General features: G+C 43.3%; 1 protein-coding gene across 4 annotated transcripts in view; it reads right to left on the reverse strand.

Annotated features, from left to right (window-relative positions):
- Window positions 1–17690, reverse strand: part of SCLT1 (sodium channel and clathrin linker 1) — a 137167-nt gene that overhangs the window by 63794 nt on the left and 55683 nt on the right. For 3 of the 4 annotated variants that reach the window (XM_073341115.2, XM_073341118.2, XM_073341117.2), the window contains 4 exons: window positions 16597–16668; window positions 7175–7249; window positions 2061–2135; window positions 1261–1406 (listed from right to left, as the gene is read on the reverse strand). In XM_073341115.2, the coding sequence (XP_073197216.1) occupies window positions 1261–1406; window positions 2061–2135; window positions 7175–7249; window positions 16597–16668 (368 nt within the window). The remainder of the gene's footprint in view (window positions 1–1260; window positions 1407–2060; window positions 2136–7174; window positions 7250–16596; window positions 16669–17690) is intronic. The other variant, XM_073341116.2, reaches the window with a different exon arrangement.

Below are 17690 nucleotides of genomic sequence, written 5' to 3' on the forward strand. Positions count from 1 at the left end.
ATATTTTGCAAAAAATGGTTTTCCAAGCAGATAACATTAACAATTAAAATAGGATTATTAGCCAGAAAAATGGTTTCTATTTTTTCCTTTGTAAGAGAACTGCTTTCAGCTCTGATCTGGTCAAGAAAATCTGTTTAGTTCTAAAATATGTCGTCCTCACTTATAATATCATCCAATGCTGCATATTTTAAAAAAAGAATGATTATGACAACCTACTATTCATATTTCTGAATAAGAACTTACGACAAAATACAAACACTTGACACAAGACTACTTCGATCAGATGGAAATATTGAATTAAATACTGATTAGTAGGACATACTGGTTACAGGAACTCCTCACTTAACGTTGTAGTTATGTTCCTGAAAAATGCGACTTTAAGCAAAATGATGTTAAGCGAATCCAATTTCCCCATAAGACTTAAGGTAAATGAGGGGGTTAGGTTCCAGGGAAATTTTTTTCACCTATATATAAGTTTTAAACAAACAATTTAATGCCGGTACACAGTGATGATGATTGTGAAGCTTGGTTGAGATGGAGGAGTCAGAGGGTGGGATATTTCCCAGGGAATGCCTTACTGCTAAATGATGAACTAGCAATTGGCTGAGCCCTCAAGGGTTAAGTCTCACACTCTACAAGGCAGCAGGAAAGGAGGGAGGGCAGACAGAGACAGACACATACCCAGTGTGTGTTTGAGAGACAGATATGCATATTTCCCCTTTAAGTATGCAGAGTGGGGTCAGAAGTACACTGCCTTGTTAATTAGACCAGCAAGTTGGGACCAGGCAGCAGCTCCCTCTGTCCGTGTGTCCCGCCCTGTTCTATGGAAGATGGGGTAAGCGGGGTGCAGGAGCAAGGGGGAGGGGGACACCCTGACATTAGTCCTCTTCTTCTCCCCCGCAACAAGCAGGAGTTTTGGTGAGCAGCTCCAAGGCAGAGGGCAGGAGCAGCACACTGCAGTGGCAGGAGGGACAGCTGAACGGCAGGCAATTGATAGCCTGCTGAGCACCTGCTGCACAGGAAATTTAAGGGAGCGGGGAGCTGATAGGGGGCTGCCGTTCCATCATGGTTTCAACCACTCACCAGTTAGCTGCAACAGGCTGCTCTTACTGCAAGCAGTGGACAAAGCAGGCGGCTGCCAAACGACATTAAAAGGGAGCATGCACAACTTTAAATGATCATGTTCCCTAATTGATCAGCAACCTAACAATGAAACAACGTTAACCAGGACAACTTTAAGTGAGGAGTTCCTGTACTTACTTCATTTCCAGTTGTTTAATTTTGTTTTGTGCCGCCTGTAGACACAGCTGAAGGTCATCTTTTGTACGTTCTGCTATCAGACATCTTTGGTGTAGTTCCTCCAGTTTTCTGTAATCACATTCACTTCCTCTGCCTTCACGGTAAATCTGAAGGATAGGCTTACATGTAAATTTCATTTTATCACACAGATGGCTGTCAGTGTAGTATTGCTGCCTACATTAAGTTATCCATTCCATTTTCCATCACAGTTTTCAGTAACTGAAGGAATGGGACTTCCATTGCTACTACTGGGATAACAGTCTTATAGATTTTGCAGTTAGTTAATTTTTCTGATACTCAGCCTAAATCTTCTTTTGCTTAAATTTTCATTATTGCATCTATTTACACCCTTTGAACCATTTTAAACACTTCTTACTCCTATTTGGTTTTTATACCTTTAAAACAGTTGTAAGGCTTTTATAAACACAGTTAGACACATATCCTGAACATAGATAATACGACTATGCTGAATATATACTGAATAACGAGTTAGGAATTTAGAAACATTCTCCAAGAGCCATCTTTTGCAGTCCACCTACTATAACTCTAAAATTTATTAGAAATATAAAATGTATTTTTCAATTTCCATCACTGGATTTACAATTAAACAAAAAACAAGCAAATACAAAACTAAGCATATGGTCTATTCTTTCACCCCATTTAACTCAATGATATTAGAGAAAATAGTGAAATAGAAACTTAAGACAATATTATACAATAAAGAAAAGTTAAAGTGTAAAACTGAATATCTGCATTCTTACTTTCTCAAGTTCTTCTTCCACTGCTCGCTTCTCTCTAATGGCCCGTTCAATTTGACTTTGCTTGTCTCCACACTCCTATAAGAAGTCAAACCATTTTCTAAGGGAATTAAATACATCAAACCAAAAGAACAACAAAAACATGTGTTAAATGAAAGTTAAGGCTGCAAAGGGAAACACTCCAAAGTCAGGAAATACTGAAGCTAAAAGGTTGCTCATGCAAACTTAGTTCACTTTATTTTTGCATGTGCATTATGACGTACTCTAAGTGCATCCTTTTTTTCCCTGCAGAGCCACCGTCTCATTCAGTGTATAGGTTAGATAAGGGGCAGTGAAAGTATGTGGTACTTTTTTAAATCCTCATTAGTCAATGAGTGAATGCTTACCTAATTCACTGCACACCATCCACACTCCTCTGGTCTCCTACCTCGTTCTTTACAAATTCCTCCTTTATTAATGTTCACTGTACAACATCCATCCTATGCAAATCTTCTCTCAGTTACACTGGTACAAAATCTCATTTACTTTGTACTAACATCCTGATAAGTGCAAACAGAATTTGTTCCCCAGCCCTCCCAAAAAGTACAGATCCTCAAGAGTCACTTCATTCCTTATTTATTCCTGCTAATTTACTGAGTACCATCTAATCTCTGTCCTGAATGAGGCATGGAGAGATACTTAGGAAAAATAGTATGTAATCATATCACTAAAGATTACAGTAGTACATATATGTACAGTAACCTGGTACTGAGATGGGATGCAAAATTTCCCATGTCACTAATACAAGTTCTTTATCCTGGTGGCTATGCAAATATTATTATTTAAGAAGGGGACTGGCCACACACTAGTAGATACATAAAAACTTAAAAGCCAAATAAATATACATATCAAAGAATACTACAAAAATTTACAGAAATAAGAGAACAATTCTTAGTATTATTATACTCACAAATTCCTAAGAATAGTGAAAAACAAAGATAGAAGAATACAGCCAGGGGAGTACCTCATCACAATGCAGTTTACACCATTTTGTGGAACCTGATGTGCCCAACAACAGGTTGGATATACACATCTCTTGTATACCTTTTCCCATTCTTCCCACACAGATCTTAGATTATAAATTGACAATGTTTCTGCCCTTGCCCATGTGTGGTATTCTGATTAACAGACATAGAATTCCAGCGAACCATGATTTAATTTCTGACAGTTAGTATTCCATTTGCTTCAATTAATTTCTTAATAGTTTTGAAATATCAGTGTGGTTAGCTCCATGTTTACCTTACTGCAGAAAGTACCTAAAAATCCACTGTTTTAAACCTATTTGTGCAGCTGGCAATGTACTCATTCTTTTGTGGTTTACTTATTTGTGCCAAGCAGATATTGCTAAATTTTATAACCTTAGAGCAAGTACATAGGCTAACCTATTCTAAAAACAGGGCCTCAGCTAGGTCTCATTCTAATTCTTAACCTTTCTACCTACAGAATGCCTAGTATACTTAATCTTTAGTATTTTCTACTTGCATTTGGCAGTTAGATTATACATTAGTCGAAAATACACCCTTAACATATCATTTATAAACTAATCCATAACCGCCCACCACTAGGCTTCAAGCATATTGCAAAGCCTATTTTATCAGCAATACATTTTATGTTCTCCTACTTGCATAATAGTGTTTCTTAAGCATCTAGGCATTCTCTTCACATATGGATAATAATGCCAAATTTCTAAACAAAGGTCACCAAGATCAGGTTAGGGGTGCAAAGTACACACACACACAAAAAGAGAGTAGAGTTAATGTTGCTTGAGGAATCTTAACTTTGGCATTTCCTTAACTTTGGCATTGGTTTCTTTTTCAACTTTAATATTAATTTTAAATGGAGCTTCCGAGGAATCTTTTAAATAAAAATTAAAAAATTAAAAAAGAAAAAAAAATTCCACCATGTAGAATGCTGTGTTTTGTGCAAAATAAGCACTCAATAAGGCAAGAAAAGTGAAGTGGAATTTCTTTAATGCAGACCTGCTTGTGGACCATGATCTGAGTGGGGAAGGGTAGGAGAGAGGTCCTGGAGGCCAAATTTAGGCTGTTAGGTAAGAGATTGAAGTCCAGGACCTCCATGGTCGCATTCTCTGAAATGCTTCCAGTTCCACGCGCAGGGCCAGTTAGACAGGCAGAACTGCAGGGTCTCAATGCATGGATGAGACAATAGTGTACGGAGGAGGGGTTTAGATTGGGGAAGCTTGTGGGAGAGAGGGAGCCTATACAGGAAGGATGGGCTCCACCCTAAACCAAAATGGAACCAGATTGCTGGCGCTTAAAATTAAAAAGGTCGTAGAACAGTTTTTAAACTAAGGGCTGGGGGGGAAGCCAACAGGTGTGGAGGAACATGTGATTCAGACATTCCTTAGGGGAGGATCTATAAATGGAGATTCCCTATATCCTAATAAGGAGGAGAGGATGGAAAATGATAAAATACAGGGAGGATCTGATTAGAAACAGTCAAATGAAAAAAAAAGTCCCATTCAGTTATATCATGCAATAGGGGACAGCCAAAAAATGACAAGTTTTTAACATGCTTATATGTCTAAATAAGAAGATGGGTGAACTAGAGTGCCTAGTATTAAATGAGGATATTGATATAATAGGCATCACAGAAACCTGGTGGAACGAGGCTAATCAATAGGACACAGTAATTCCAGGACACAAAATATATCAGGAGGACAGAACAGGTCGTGCTGGTGGGGGAGTGGCACTGTATGTGAAAGAAAGCATAGAATCAAATGAAGTAAAAATCTTAAGTGAACTAAATTGTACTACAGAATCTCTCTGGATAGTAATTCCATACTTGAAAAATAAGAATATAGCAGTAGGGCTATATAACAGACCACCTGATCAGGATGGTGTTAGTGACTCTGAAATGCTCAGGGAGATTAGAGAGGCTATTAAAATAAAAAACTCAATAATAATAATAATGATGGGGGATTTCAACTACCCCATATTGACTGGGTACATATCACCTTAGGAAGGGATCCTGAGACAAAGTTTCCTGACACCTTAAATGACTGCTTCTTGGAGCAGCTAGTCCTGGAACCCACAAGAGGAGAGGCAATTCTTGATTTAGTGCTAAGTGAAGCACAGGATCTGGTCCAAGAGGTGAATATAACTTGACCGCTTGGTAATAGTGACCATAATATAATTAAATTTAACATCCCTGTGGCGGGGAAAACTCCACAGCAGCCCAACACTGTCACATTTAATTTCAGAAAGGGGAACTACACAAAAATGAGGAGGTACGTGAAACAGAAATTAAAACGTACAGTACCAAAAGTAAAATCCCTGCAAGCTGCGTGGAAACTTTTTAAAGACACCATAATAGAGGTTCAACTTAAATGTATTCCCCAATTTAAAAAAACATAATAAGAGAACCAAAAAAACTGCCATCGTGGTTAAACAAGTAAAAGAAGCAGTGAGAGGCAAAAAGGCATCCTTTAAAAAGTGGAAGATAAATCCTAATGAAGAAAATAGAAAAGAGCATAAACTCTGGCAAATGAAGTGTAAAAATATAATTAGAAAGACCAAAAAAGAATTTAAGAACAGCTAGCCAAAGACTCCAAAAGTAATAGCAAATTTTTTTTTTAATACATCAGAAGCAGAAAGCCTGCTAAACAAGTAGTGGGGCCACTGGATGATCAAGATGCTAAAGCAGCACTCAAAGACAATAAGGCCATTGTGGAGAAACTAAATGAATTCTCTGCATTGGTCTTCACTGTTGAGGACGTGAGGGAGATTCCCAAACCCAAGCCATCCTTTTTGGGTGACAGATCTGAGGAACTGTCCCAAATTGAGGTGTCATTGAAGGAGGTTTTGGAACAAATTGATAAACTAAACAGCAATACGTCTCCAGGGCCTGATGGTATTCACCCAAGAGTTTTGAAGGAACTCAAATGTGAAATTGCAGGACTACTAACTGTCATCTGTAACCTATCATTTAAATCAGCTTCTGTACCAAATGACTGGAGGATAGCTAATGTGATGCCAAATTTTTAAAAAGGGCTCCAGAGGTGACCCTGGCAACTACAGGCCAGTGAGCCCCACTTCAGTACAGGGCAAATTGAAACGATCATAACGAACAAAATTGTCACACATAGATTAACATAATTTGTTGGGAAATAGTCAACATGGTTTTTGTAAAGGGAAATCATGCCTCACCAGTCTACTAGAATTCTTTGAGGAGGTCAACATGCATGCAGACAAAGGAGATCCAGTGGATATAGTGTACTTAGATTTTCTGAAAGCCTTTGACAAGGTCCCTCACCAAAGGCTCTTAAGCAACATAAGCAGTCATGGGATAAGAGGGAAGGTTCTCTCATGGATTGGTAACTGGTTAAGAGATAGGAAACAAAGGGTAGGAATAAATGGTCAGTTTTCAGAATGGAGAGAAGTAAACAGTGGTGTCCCCCAGGGATCTGTACTGGGCCCAGTCCTATTTAACATATTCATAAACAATCTGAAAAAAAGGGGTAAACAGTGAGGTGGCAAAATTTGCAGAGGATACAAAACTATTCAAGATAGTTAAGTCCCAGGCAGACTGCGAAGAGCTACAAGAGTATCTCACAAAACTTGGTGACTGGGCAACAAAATGGCAGATGAAATTTACTGTTGATAAATGCAAAGTAATACACATTGGAAAACAAAATCCTAACTATACATATACAATGATGGGGTCTAAATTAGCTGTTACCACTTGTCAAGGTTCCTTCCCCACTCTGAACTCTAGGGTACAGATGTGGGGACCTGCATGAAAGACCACCTAAGCTTATTCTTCCCAGCTTAGGTTGAAAACTTCCTCAAGGTACAAACTTTGCCTTGTCTTTGAACCCTATGCTGCCATCACCAAGCGTGTTAAACAAAGAACAGGGAAAGAGCCCACTTGGAAGCATCTTTCCCCCCAAAATCCCCCCAAGCCCTACACCCCCTTTCCTGGGGAAGGCTTGATAAAAACCCTCACCAATTTGCGTAGGTGAACACAGACCCAAACCCTTGGATCTTAAGAACAAGGAAAAAGCAATCAGGTTCTTAAAAGAAGAATTTTAATTAAAGAAAAAGTAAAAGAATCACCTCTGTAAAATCAGGATGGTAAATACCTTGCAGGGTAATCAGATTCAAAACATAGAGAATCCCTCTAGGCAAAACCTTAAGTTACAAAAAGACACAAAAACAGGAATATACATTCCATTCAGCACAGCTATTTTACCAGCCATTAAACAAAAGGAAATCTAATGCATTTCTAGCTAGATTGCTTACTAACTTTTTACAGGAGTTCTGAAGAGCATTCCTGATCTGTTCACGGCAAAAGCATCACACACACAGACAGACCCTTTGTTCCTCCCCCCTCCAGCTTTGCAAGTATCTTGTCTCCTAATTGGTCATTTTGGTCAGGTGCCAGCGAGGTTATCTTAGCTTCTTAACCCTTTACAGGTGAAAGGGTTTTGCCTCTGGCCAGGAAGGATTTTATAGTTCTGTATACAGAAACGTGGTTACTCTTCCCTTTATATTTATGACACCACTCAAGAAAGATCTTGAGTCATTGTGGATAGCTCTCTGAAAACATCCACTCAATATGCAGCAGCAGTGAAAAAAGTGAACAGAATGTTGGGAATCATCAAGAAAGGGATAATAAGACAGAAAATATCATATTGCCTCTATATAAATCCATGGTACACCCACACCTAGAATACTGCATGCAGACGTGGTCACCCCATCTCAAAAAAGATATACTGGAACTGGAAAAGGTTCAGAAAAGGGCAACAAAAATGATTAGGGTATAGAACGGCTTCCATATGAGGAGAGATTAATAAGACTGGAACTTTTCAGCTTAGAAAAGAGGAGACAAAGGGGGGATATGATCGAGGTCTATAAATCATAAGTGGTATAGAGAGTAAATAAGGAAGTGTTATTCACTCCTTCTCATAATACAGGAACAAGGGGCCCCCAAATAGGTAGCAGGTTTAAAACAAACACAAGAAAACACAAACATAGGTTTAAAACAAACACAAGAAAGTATTTTTTCATGCAATGCACTGTCAATCTCTGGAACTCCTTGCCAGAGGGTATTGTGAAGGCCAATACTATAACAGTTCAAAAGGGAGCTAGATAGATTCATGGAAGATAGGTCCATCAATGGCTATTAGCCAGGATAGGCAGGAATGGTGTCCCTAGCCTCTGTTTGCCAGAAGCTGGGATTGGATGACAGGGCATGGATCACTTGATGATAACCTGTCTGTTCATTCCCTTTGGTGCACCTGCCTTGGCCACTGTCAGGGGACAGGATACTGGGTTTGATGGACCTTTGGTCCCACAGTATGACCGTTCTTATGTTCTTAGAGCGTGTACATCTCTCACTGAAGAAAGCAGGTGTGCCTGAAGAGCTCTGCTACACTTGGTACATGCTTTTGTGTACTGAATGAGGCAATCCTTACTGAAGTCAATAGATTTCCACATAACCACCAAAAGGTAAGTGTCTTATCAAGTGACTACCTGTGTGCAGTATTTCAAGTTTCTAACCAAAATCAATGAGGCACTAGAGCTGTCCAAAAGGGTTGCAAAGACTTTTTATAATGGCAAAAATTGTGTCTATTTTTCCCACTCTATTTGAAAATGGCCATATCATTTTTGCTAAAAAGCCAAAAAGAAAAAGCTCCCAAAAAACTATTTAATGTTCAGGAAGAAATCAAACCTAAGAAGTTTCAGTCCAAAAGATGAAAGGTTATGCAATTAAAAAAGGCCATTTATAATGTAAACATCTTTGCAATATTTACTATAACTGTCACTATGCCCTTCAGCTAAAATACACAATATGTTCAAATAGCTGTGTGACTGATACCTGTTACTGTAGCACAGGTAACTACCAAAATGAGATTTTTTTTTAAACTTAGTTTCAGCATGCTTTTCCTCAAAATGAGAGTGTTTTTGCTGAACATAGGAGAAAAATTGAAAGAAAAAATGTTACTTGATAATTGAATCCATCATTAATGCTGTTCATATTCCTCAACAATGTACTTTAAGAAATGCAGCTTTTTACTTGACATAAACTTCATTATCTCAGCTGTTTGTATAGAAGATCTATGCATTCTATATTTGTTCATTGAGGTGACGTGCTATGTCTGTGAAAGGATCCTTGCATTTTAATTATGTTCTTCAGCCTCCCCCTTTATCCAAAAATCCTCATTTTATTTATGATTTCAAAAGTTAAATGTAATAAAATTTCAGAACAAGAATAAAGCTAAGATTATTATATCATTAGTATAATCATCAGTGATAGCAAAAACACAGATCCTAGAGATGGATCACCCAAAGGAAGAAAGATTTAAAAAAAAGTGTTTCGAATTTGTATTTAAACAGCCTACGTATGGCTCTACACATATATTTGAATCACTATTTTGCTAAATTAACCCATGTCTAAGCAGCTGTTTTGCAAAAGATATATACTAAAGTGAGCTAATATGATTGAACATATCTAGTACAGATCTGTTGATTAAGAAGATGCAACAGTACATAGTCAATTTTCAGAGCAATCCATGCTTTGAAGGAAGTAGGTGCAGGAGTATTGCCTATACAAAATTGCACCTTGGTTCTCAACATTTAGAGTAACTTGAAAGACTTTGCAGGCTGCCTCAAAGTCTGGAAAAATGAAGGACTGTGGAGAGCTACTTCTCATGGGGAAATGTCCGATAACTGCAAAGCATTATTCTAGGTGGTAAGTCTTAGTCTATGAAGTATCATACATGTTGGTGTACCCTGTAACTCACTGAGTTAGAGGCTAGCCCTTGCTGTGGATGGCTCCTTTATGCTACCCCAACAGCATAAAGGGGCTGCAACAGCTCCCCAGAAGATACCTCCAGGGCAGCTGTCAGGAAAGGATGACATAGCAGTCCCACACTGCCTTCCTACACCACTCTGTGCCAGTCACATAGGGCTGCCATAAATTGGAGCAGCCACTAGGGCTGCTCTAACTTACCCTTGGAGTCCGCGGCAGTCCCTGGAGGAGCCCAGAATTATGGAGATGCAATGGTGGCATAAAGTCAATTTTGCCTCCCTTCACCTGAGTTGTGCCTTCTCTATTGCACTTCCAGAGAGGTATAGTACAGAATCTAGCCCACTATTTATTTACCTGGCAAGAAATGGAAATGCTATCACTTCTAGTATTTTCTTTTATTACTCATGCTGCTCTAAACTTTCTTGGTGAGAATGTGTGATGCAGACAATCAGAACATAAAAAAATTAAGAGTACATGGAAAACACCTCTCTCAAATCTGTTAAATCATTCAACTTCCTCTATTTGATTACAGGATGTGTGTTTCATTTGTACAGTTACCCATGGACCAGGATTACAGTATGTATATTTAGGCTGCAAACTCTCTGGAGAAGTAATTATCCAATACCTGTGTCTTCTACAACAGAGTAATTTACTGGCATGTAAATAAGTAATAGTTAGGGAGGATCCGTTAGGGCTGAAGCCAATTTAAACTCAAGCCACATTCTTATGGGATAAGAGAGATATAGTGAGTATTTCTGAAATCTTTCTTGACAGATACTCCATTCATTATTGTATATACAGCAGGTATATATGAGGAGAGAAAGAAAAGGGGTACAAGTAATGATTGAATTTATTTATCTTTAAAGGATAGCTAGTTACAAATACCTTCCATTCAGTTCATCTAATGCAGAACACAAGAGTAGGAGAAAAAAAACGGTTACTTACCTCTTGTAATGGTTGTTCTTCGAGATGTGTTGCTCATATCTATTCCAATTAGGTGTGTGCATGCCGCGTGCACAGTCATTGGAAAGTTTTTCCCCTAGCAGCACCCATTGGATTGGCTGTGGAGCCCCCTAGAGTCGTGCTTTCATGGTGCTCAATATATGACCCTGGCAACCCGGCATCTCCTCAGTTCCTTCTTGCAGACTACTCCGACAGAGGGGAAGATGGGTGGGTTTGGAATGGATATGAGCAACACATCTCGAAGAACAATTCCAAGAGGTGAGTAACTGTTTTTTCTTCTTCAAGTGATTGCTCATATCAATTCCAATGAGGTGACTTCCAAGCCTTACTTAGGCGACGGGGTCAGAGTTAAGGAAAGGAAAGGAGTTAAGAATTGCAGCACTGCTCTACCAAAAGCTGCGTCCTCTCTGGCGTGCCGGACGATGGCGTGGTGAGAGTGAAAGTATGTACTGAGGACCAAGCTGCTGCTCTGCAGATTTCTTGGATTGGGACCTGGGCCAGGAACGCTGATGATGAGGCCTGTGCCCTCGTGGAGTGTGCCGAAAAAGCCAGGCTTGGTACCCTGGCCAGTTCATAGCACGTGTGGATGCACAACGTGATCCAGGAGGATATTCTTTGAGATGAGACTGGGAGGCTTTTCATCCGGTCTGCCACCACTATGAACAGCTGGTTCAATTTTCTGAACGGCTCAGTGCGCTCGATGTAGAAAGCTAGTGTTCTTTGAACATCAAGGGAGTGTAATCACTGCTTTTGGGTACTGGCACGAGGCTTAGAGTAAAAGACAGGAAGGAAAATGTCCTGGCTGATGTGGAAATGCGACACCACCTTGGGGAGAAAGGCCAGGTGTTGCCTGAGTTGCATCTTATCCTTGTGGAAAACCATGTTAGGTGGGCCAGAGGTGAAGCCCGTTAGCTCAGATACCCTTCTCGCAGACGTAATGGAGACCAGGAAAGCTACCTTCCAAGACAGATACAGGAGGAAGCAAGTTGCGAGTGGTTCGAATGAGGGCCCCGTGAGCCTGGAAAGGACTAGGTTAAGGTCCCACACAGGGACGGGTTGCCGGATCTGAGGATATAGATGGTCCAAACCTTCGAGGAAGCGACCAACCATAGGGTTGGCGAAGACCAATCCATCAGACGCACATGGGTGGAAGGCCGAGATAGTAGCGAGGTGTACCCTTACGGAGGACACCACCAGGCCTTGATGTTTCAGGTGTAGGAGGTACTCTAAGATGGGGGGTACCGGTACCTGGAGAGGGGCTGTGCAACATTGGTCACACCAACATGAGAATCTTTTCCACTTTGCCAGATACGTGGCTCTAGTAGAGGGCTTCCTGCTGCCGAGGAGGACCTCCCTTACATGTTCTGAGCACAGAAGTTCCATGGGGTTCAGCCATGAAGCTTCCAAGCCGTGAAGTGGAGGGACTGTAGATTGGGGTGACAGAGGTAACCGTGGTCCTGAGTAAGTTGGGGAGGAGCGGTAACGTGACCAGTTTATCCACCAACAGCTCCAGCAGCGTGGTGTACCAGTGCTGTTGAGCCCACGCTGGAGCTATCAGAATTACCTTTGCCACCTCCTTGCAGAGCTTGAGCAGGACCTTGTGCATGAGAGAGAAGGCGGGGAAGGCATAGAGCAGGCGACCTCTCCAGAATAGCAGAAATGCATCCATGAGGGAGTCCGGGCTGTGATCCTGGAAAGAGCAGAACGTTGGACACTTCCTGTTGTGTCGGGTGGCAAACAGGTCGACCTGGGGAAACCCCCACCTTTGGAAATTGAGGTGTATGACATCTGGACGGATGGACCACTCGTGTGTGCAGAAGGACCTGTTGAGGTGGTCTTCCAGCGTGTTCTGAACTCCTGGTAGAAAGGATGCTTCCAGGTGAATGGAGTGGGCTATGCAAAACTCCCCTATGATGGGGGGCCCTTCAGCTGTGGGAGAGGAACGGACTCCCCCTTGCTTGCTGATGTAAAACATGGTGGTGGTGTTGTCCATTAGAATCACTGTGCACTGGCCTTGCAGTTGGGTCTAGAAGGCCTGGCAAGCGAGGCGAACCCCTCTCAGCATCTTGATGTTGATATGTAGGGAGAGCTCATCCCGCGAGCACAGGCCCTGTGTCTGGAGGCCCCCCATCCCAGAGTGAACACGTCCATAACCAGGGACAAGGAAGGTTGAGGGCTGTGGAAGGGGACACCTCCGCACACCGCTTTGGGGTTGAGCCACCAGGGGAGGGACGTGAGGACCAGCTCTGGCACCGTGACCACTGAATTCAAGCTGATGCGCCCCCGGTAATAGGCCAAGGCGAGCCATGCCTGCAATGGCCTGAGCCACAGCCTGGCACGCCACATCACATAAGTGCAAGAAGCCATGTGACCGAGGAGACTCAGGCACCCCCTTGCTGTTGAGGTTGGGAATTTCTGGAGGCTTTGAATTATGTCCTTGATGGTTCGGGACTCCGGTAGAAGGGCCCGCACCTGGACTGAGTCTAACACTGCCCCAATGAATTCTATTCTCTGGGTTGGTTCCAGGGTCAACTTCCCCAAGTTAAGGAGGAAACCCAGCCGCTCGAACGTGCACCTAACCAAACAGATTTGGGACCGCACCTGTGCCCTGGGGAAGCCCCTGAGCAGCCAGTCGTCGAGGTAGGGGTAATTCCTGCACCTGCTGGCGACGGAGGAAAGCAGCCACAACCGACATGCACTTGGTGAACACTCGGAGGGGCTACTGAGAGGCCAAATGGTAAGGATAATAGTGCCTAGGGAGATCATGCAGAACTTCAACTTTACCACGAATTTGTTGAGCCCACACAGATCTAGGATGGGCCTGAGACCCACTTTGGCCTTGGGGATTAGGAAGTATCAGGAGCAGAATCCTTTGTCCCTTAGCTCCTGAGGAACCTACTTCACCGCTCCCATGGTGAGGAGCACCTGCACCTCCTGGTTAAGGAGTTGCTCATGAGAGGGGTCCCTGAAGAGGGATGGGGGCGGAGGGTAGGAGCAGAACTGGAGAGAGTATCCCACTTCCACCATGTGGAGGACCCAGTGGTCTGAGGTTATTTGGGTCCAGGCATGGTAGAAGTGGGACAAACTATTCAAAAAGGGTGGGGAAGGATCCAGGAATGAGACTGGTAAGCTGTCCTCAGGCGTCCCTTCAAAAGGCCTGCTTGGAACCCGACGATGGTTTGGTTGGGCCCTGGCCTAGTCTGGAAGGAGGGCTGGAAGGCTTCCTTCCGCTGTTCCTTCCCCTTCTTCTGTAAAAGTCCTGCCTTGGCCAAGGAGGGTAGGAGAGCTGCTGGGGTGTTGGGGCTTGAAATGCTTCTTTTGGGTTGCCGGGGTGTGTATACCCAAGGATTTCATAGTAGCCCTTGAGTCTTTTAGACTATGCAGCTGAGAGTCAGTCTGCTCTGTGAATAGGCCCGCCCCATCAAAAGGCAGGTCCTGCATTGTCTGCTGAATCTTGGGCGGTAAGCCTGAGGATTGCAACCATGAGATGCACCTCATGGCAATACCCGAGGACAAGGTGCATGCTGCCAAGTCCGCAGTGCCCAATGAGGCCTGTAAAGAGGTCCGTGCCGCCGCCTTGCCGTCCTCTACTATGGCTCCAAACTCCTCCCTGGACTCAGGTGGCACAAGCTCCTTGTGCTAGTTGGCAATCCTGAGCTGAAGCCCCTCCGTGGAGTACACTTTATGCCCGAACAAGTCCAGGAGCTTGGCCTCCTTGGACTTGGGCACTGGGGCTTGCTGCCCTTGCCTCTTTCTCATTTACTGCCGCAACCACCAATTAACAGGACTGTGGGTGTGTAAAGAGGTATTCCTACCCCTCTGAGGGCATGAAGTACTTCCTCTCAATGCCCTTGGCTGTGGGAGGGATGGAGGCCGGAGTTTGCCAGATAGTCTTGACATTGGCCTGTATAGTTTTGATGAGGAGCAGTCTCATCCTCGAAGGACCTTCAGAGGCCAAAATGTCGACCACTGGGTCCTCTGACTCCTCCACTTCCTTTGCCTGCAGACCCATGTTGTGTGCCACCCTGCGCAGGAGGTCCTGGTGGGCGCGGCTGTCTATAGGAGGCGGTCTGGAGATGGAAGTGCCTGCAAAAGCCTTGTCTGGGGAGAAGGCCCAAAAGGCCAATGGGGGAACAGGGTCCTCCCACCTCTCCTGCTCTTCAGGAGCCTGATGACCTGCTTCGCTGGCAGCACCAGACTCAGAAACCGGAGTTGCAGTTGGTCCGAGGGGGAAGTGAGGGCACGATGTCTCCTCAGCATCCGCAGGGGTGGGGCGACAGGCTGAGGCCTCTGGCACCCTCAGTTCAGAGGTGGCCGATTGGGAGCCTTTAGACTGGGCACCCTGGGCCTCGTGGTACACCCACAGGGTGGTACGAGAAGCTTGTCTTGAATCGTAGGTGACCTTGGAGCGGTCATGATGATGAGGTCCCTTGCGACCACAAAGGTGTCCAGTGTGGATGGCAGCTCCACCTCCTCAATGATGTGGGCCCGGAAGTCCAATGGCACCAGACTCGACAGTCCCCCTTGCAGGGCTGAAGTCAACAGTGCCGTCTCCCCAAGTTTCAGCACTAGGCGCTCCTCACGAGGACACGCCCCATTGGCTGGCTCCAGAGGGGGCGGCCTCTGGGACTGAGAGCCACTCCTCCCTTGCTTCTTGTGCCGCTTCTATGCTGGGGAGTGGGAGCGGTGCCGGGAAAAGGCAGTGCTGTGGGTCTCTGCTAGAGTCTGACTGCAGCACCGCTTCCACCACTGCTGCCAGGGAGCTACACACTGAAGAACTCAGTGCTGGGTCCTGCCACACTGACAGCGGCTGAGGTCTAAGTGCTGCCTCCATAAGGAGCTGCTTAAGGCAAAAGTCTTGCTCCTTTTTGGTTCTGGGGCAAAACCCTTTGCAAATCCTGCACCTATTGGCTTGGTAAGCCTCCCCCAGACACTTCAGACAAGCATCATGGGGGTTGCCCACTGGCATGGGCTTGGAGCAGGACTTGGGCATGAAAGCCCTCCCAAGAAAAAGTAGTCAGGATAGAGGGTAAACCCCCCAGCCCAACCGCTATGAACTACTACTAAAATAAAAACTAATTAAAAAGGTATAAGAAACAGAGAGAAAAGAAAGAGCTAGGGAAATGTCTCAGTTCCAACGACTGTCACTAGTGGTAAGAAGGAACTGAGGAGGTGCCAGGTCGGCAGGATCATATATTGAGCACCATGAAGGCGCCACTCCTGGGGGCTCCACAGCTGACCCGAGGGCTGCTACTAGAGGAAAAAAATTTCTGACGACTACGCACGTGGCGTGCACACATCTAATTGGAATCGATATGAACAATCACTTGAACAACTATAGTTGACCCATAATTTTAATTAATTCCCTTTGTCCAAAAGTTTTAATTTTGAACAGAGAATTGACTAAAACAGAGAATCCACATTCACAAAATTGCTGACAATTGATATTGTCTAAATTTCAACCAGCCCTACTGAAAGTCTAAAACAGATTTTTTCTTGTATGTTTAAGTTTACATATCCATTACAGTGCACACCTTTTATAAGAATCACATCTATCCTAAATGATTTGATTCTTAAAAATGGTTGATTTTTACAAATGGTGTATTTTAGTTTGGTGGTTCTGATCACTATATGCAGCTGATTCTTATAAATGGAGTGTACGATAATAGATAAATACAAATGAACATGTGTCAATTTAACAAAAAGGTATTCAAAAAAATTTGACCAATAAAAGTTATTTTCTACACAGTCCAGAACGTACCATTTGAAGAGCAGAAAGTTCTTCTGTTAATCGAGAAATCTGTATATTGTAATGCTTCCTTGCATTCTCTACCTGCAATAATAATAATTAAAAAAAGAAAAGAAAAAAAGATATTTTACTTAATCTGCACAGATTATTTTTCTATTTTATGATGCATGTTTATGGGACTGGAACTGCTGACAGAAATGGACCATTGCTGTACACTAACATATGAAATACGGCCTTTATCCATGGAACACTAATGCTAACTAACCTGTGCCCTAGTACTTCTGAGGAGATCTTTAATTGACTCTAGAGAGGAAACTGAGAGATTCCTCAAGAACAGAGAATTAGAGTTAAAAACAACTATACTGAGATAACACAAACAAAAGGGCATTTATCAGTGTTCGGCACTGAAAATTCTTGAGAAGAGAAAGAAGAAACTTTGTCCTCTAGATTTTAGAGGAAAGAGAAAAAAGATTAATAAAGTAGTTAAGGTTAATGAGAAATATAAATTATACAGAAGTTATTAATTAGGTACATTTGATGAAGGGGATGAGGTGGACATGGAGCTGCAATCTGATAATCTTATGAATACTGTATGTGACCTATTTATGGAGATAGACTGTATAACTACATGAAGGTAATGCAATATTTGTTATATGCCTTCACTGTTTTACTTCAATGGGGACAGTTGGAAGAACAAGCAAAAAGACAACAGAATGACTCCCACAGATAAGAACATCCTGGCATACACCTGAAAGACAATGGGAAAAGCTATTAGCTTCCAGGATCCTATATTGGGGCAGGCAAACTTTTTGGCCTGAGGGACGCATCTGGTTTCTGAAATTGTATGGAGGGCCAGTTGGGGAGGCTGCGTCTCCCCAAACAGCCAGGCATGGCCTGGCTCCTCCCCCCTATTCCCCCCCCTCGCCCCACTTCTTGCTCCCGATGGCTACCCTGGGACTCCTGCCCCATCCAACCCCCCCGTTCCCTGATGGTCCCATCTACCCCCCACCCTGCTCTCTGTCCCCTGACCGCCCCTGGACCCCCTGCCCCATCCAACCCCCCCTCTCCTTCCTGACTGCCCCCTCCCAGACCCCTGCCCCATCCAA

This window comes from Lepidochelys kempii, chromosome 4, assembly GCF_965140285.1.
Source record: "Lepidochelys kempii isolate rLepKem1 chromosome 4, rLepKem1.hap1, whole genome shotgun sequence".
Lineage (NCBI taxonomy): Eukaryota > Metazoa > Chordata > Testudines > Cheloniidae > Lepidochelys > Lepidochelys kempii.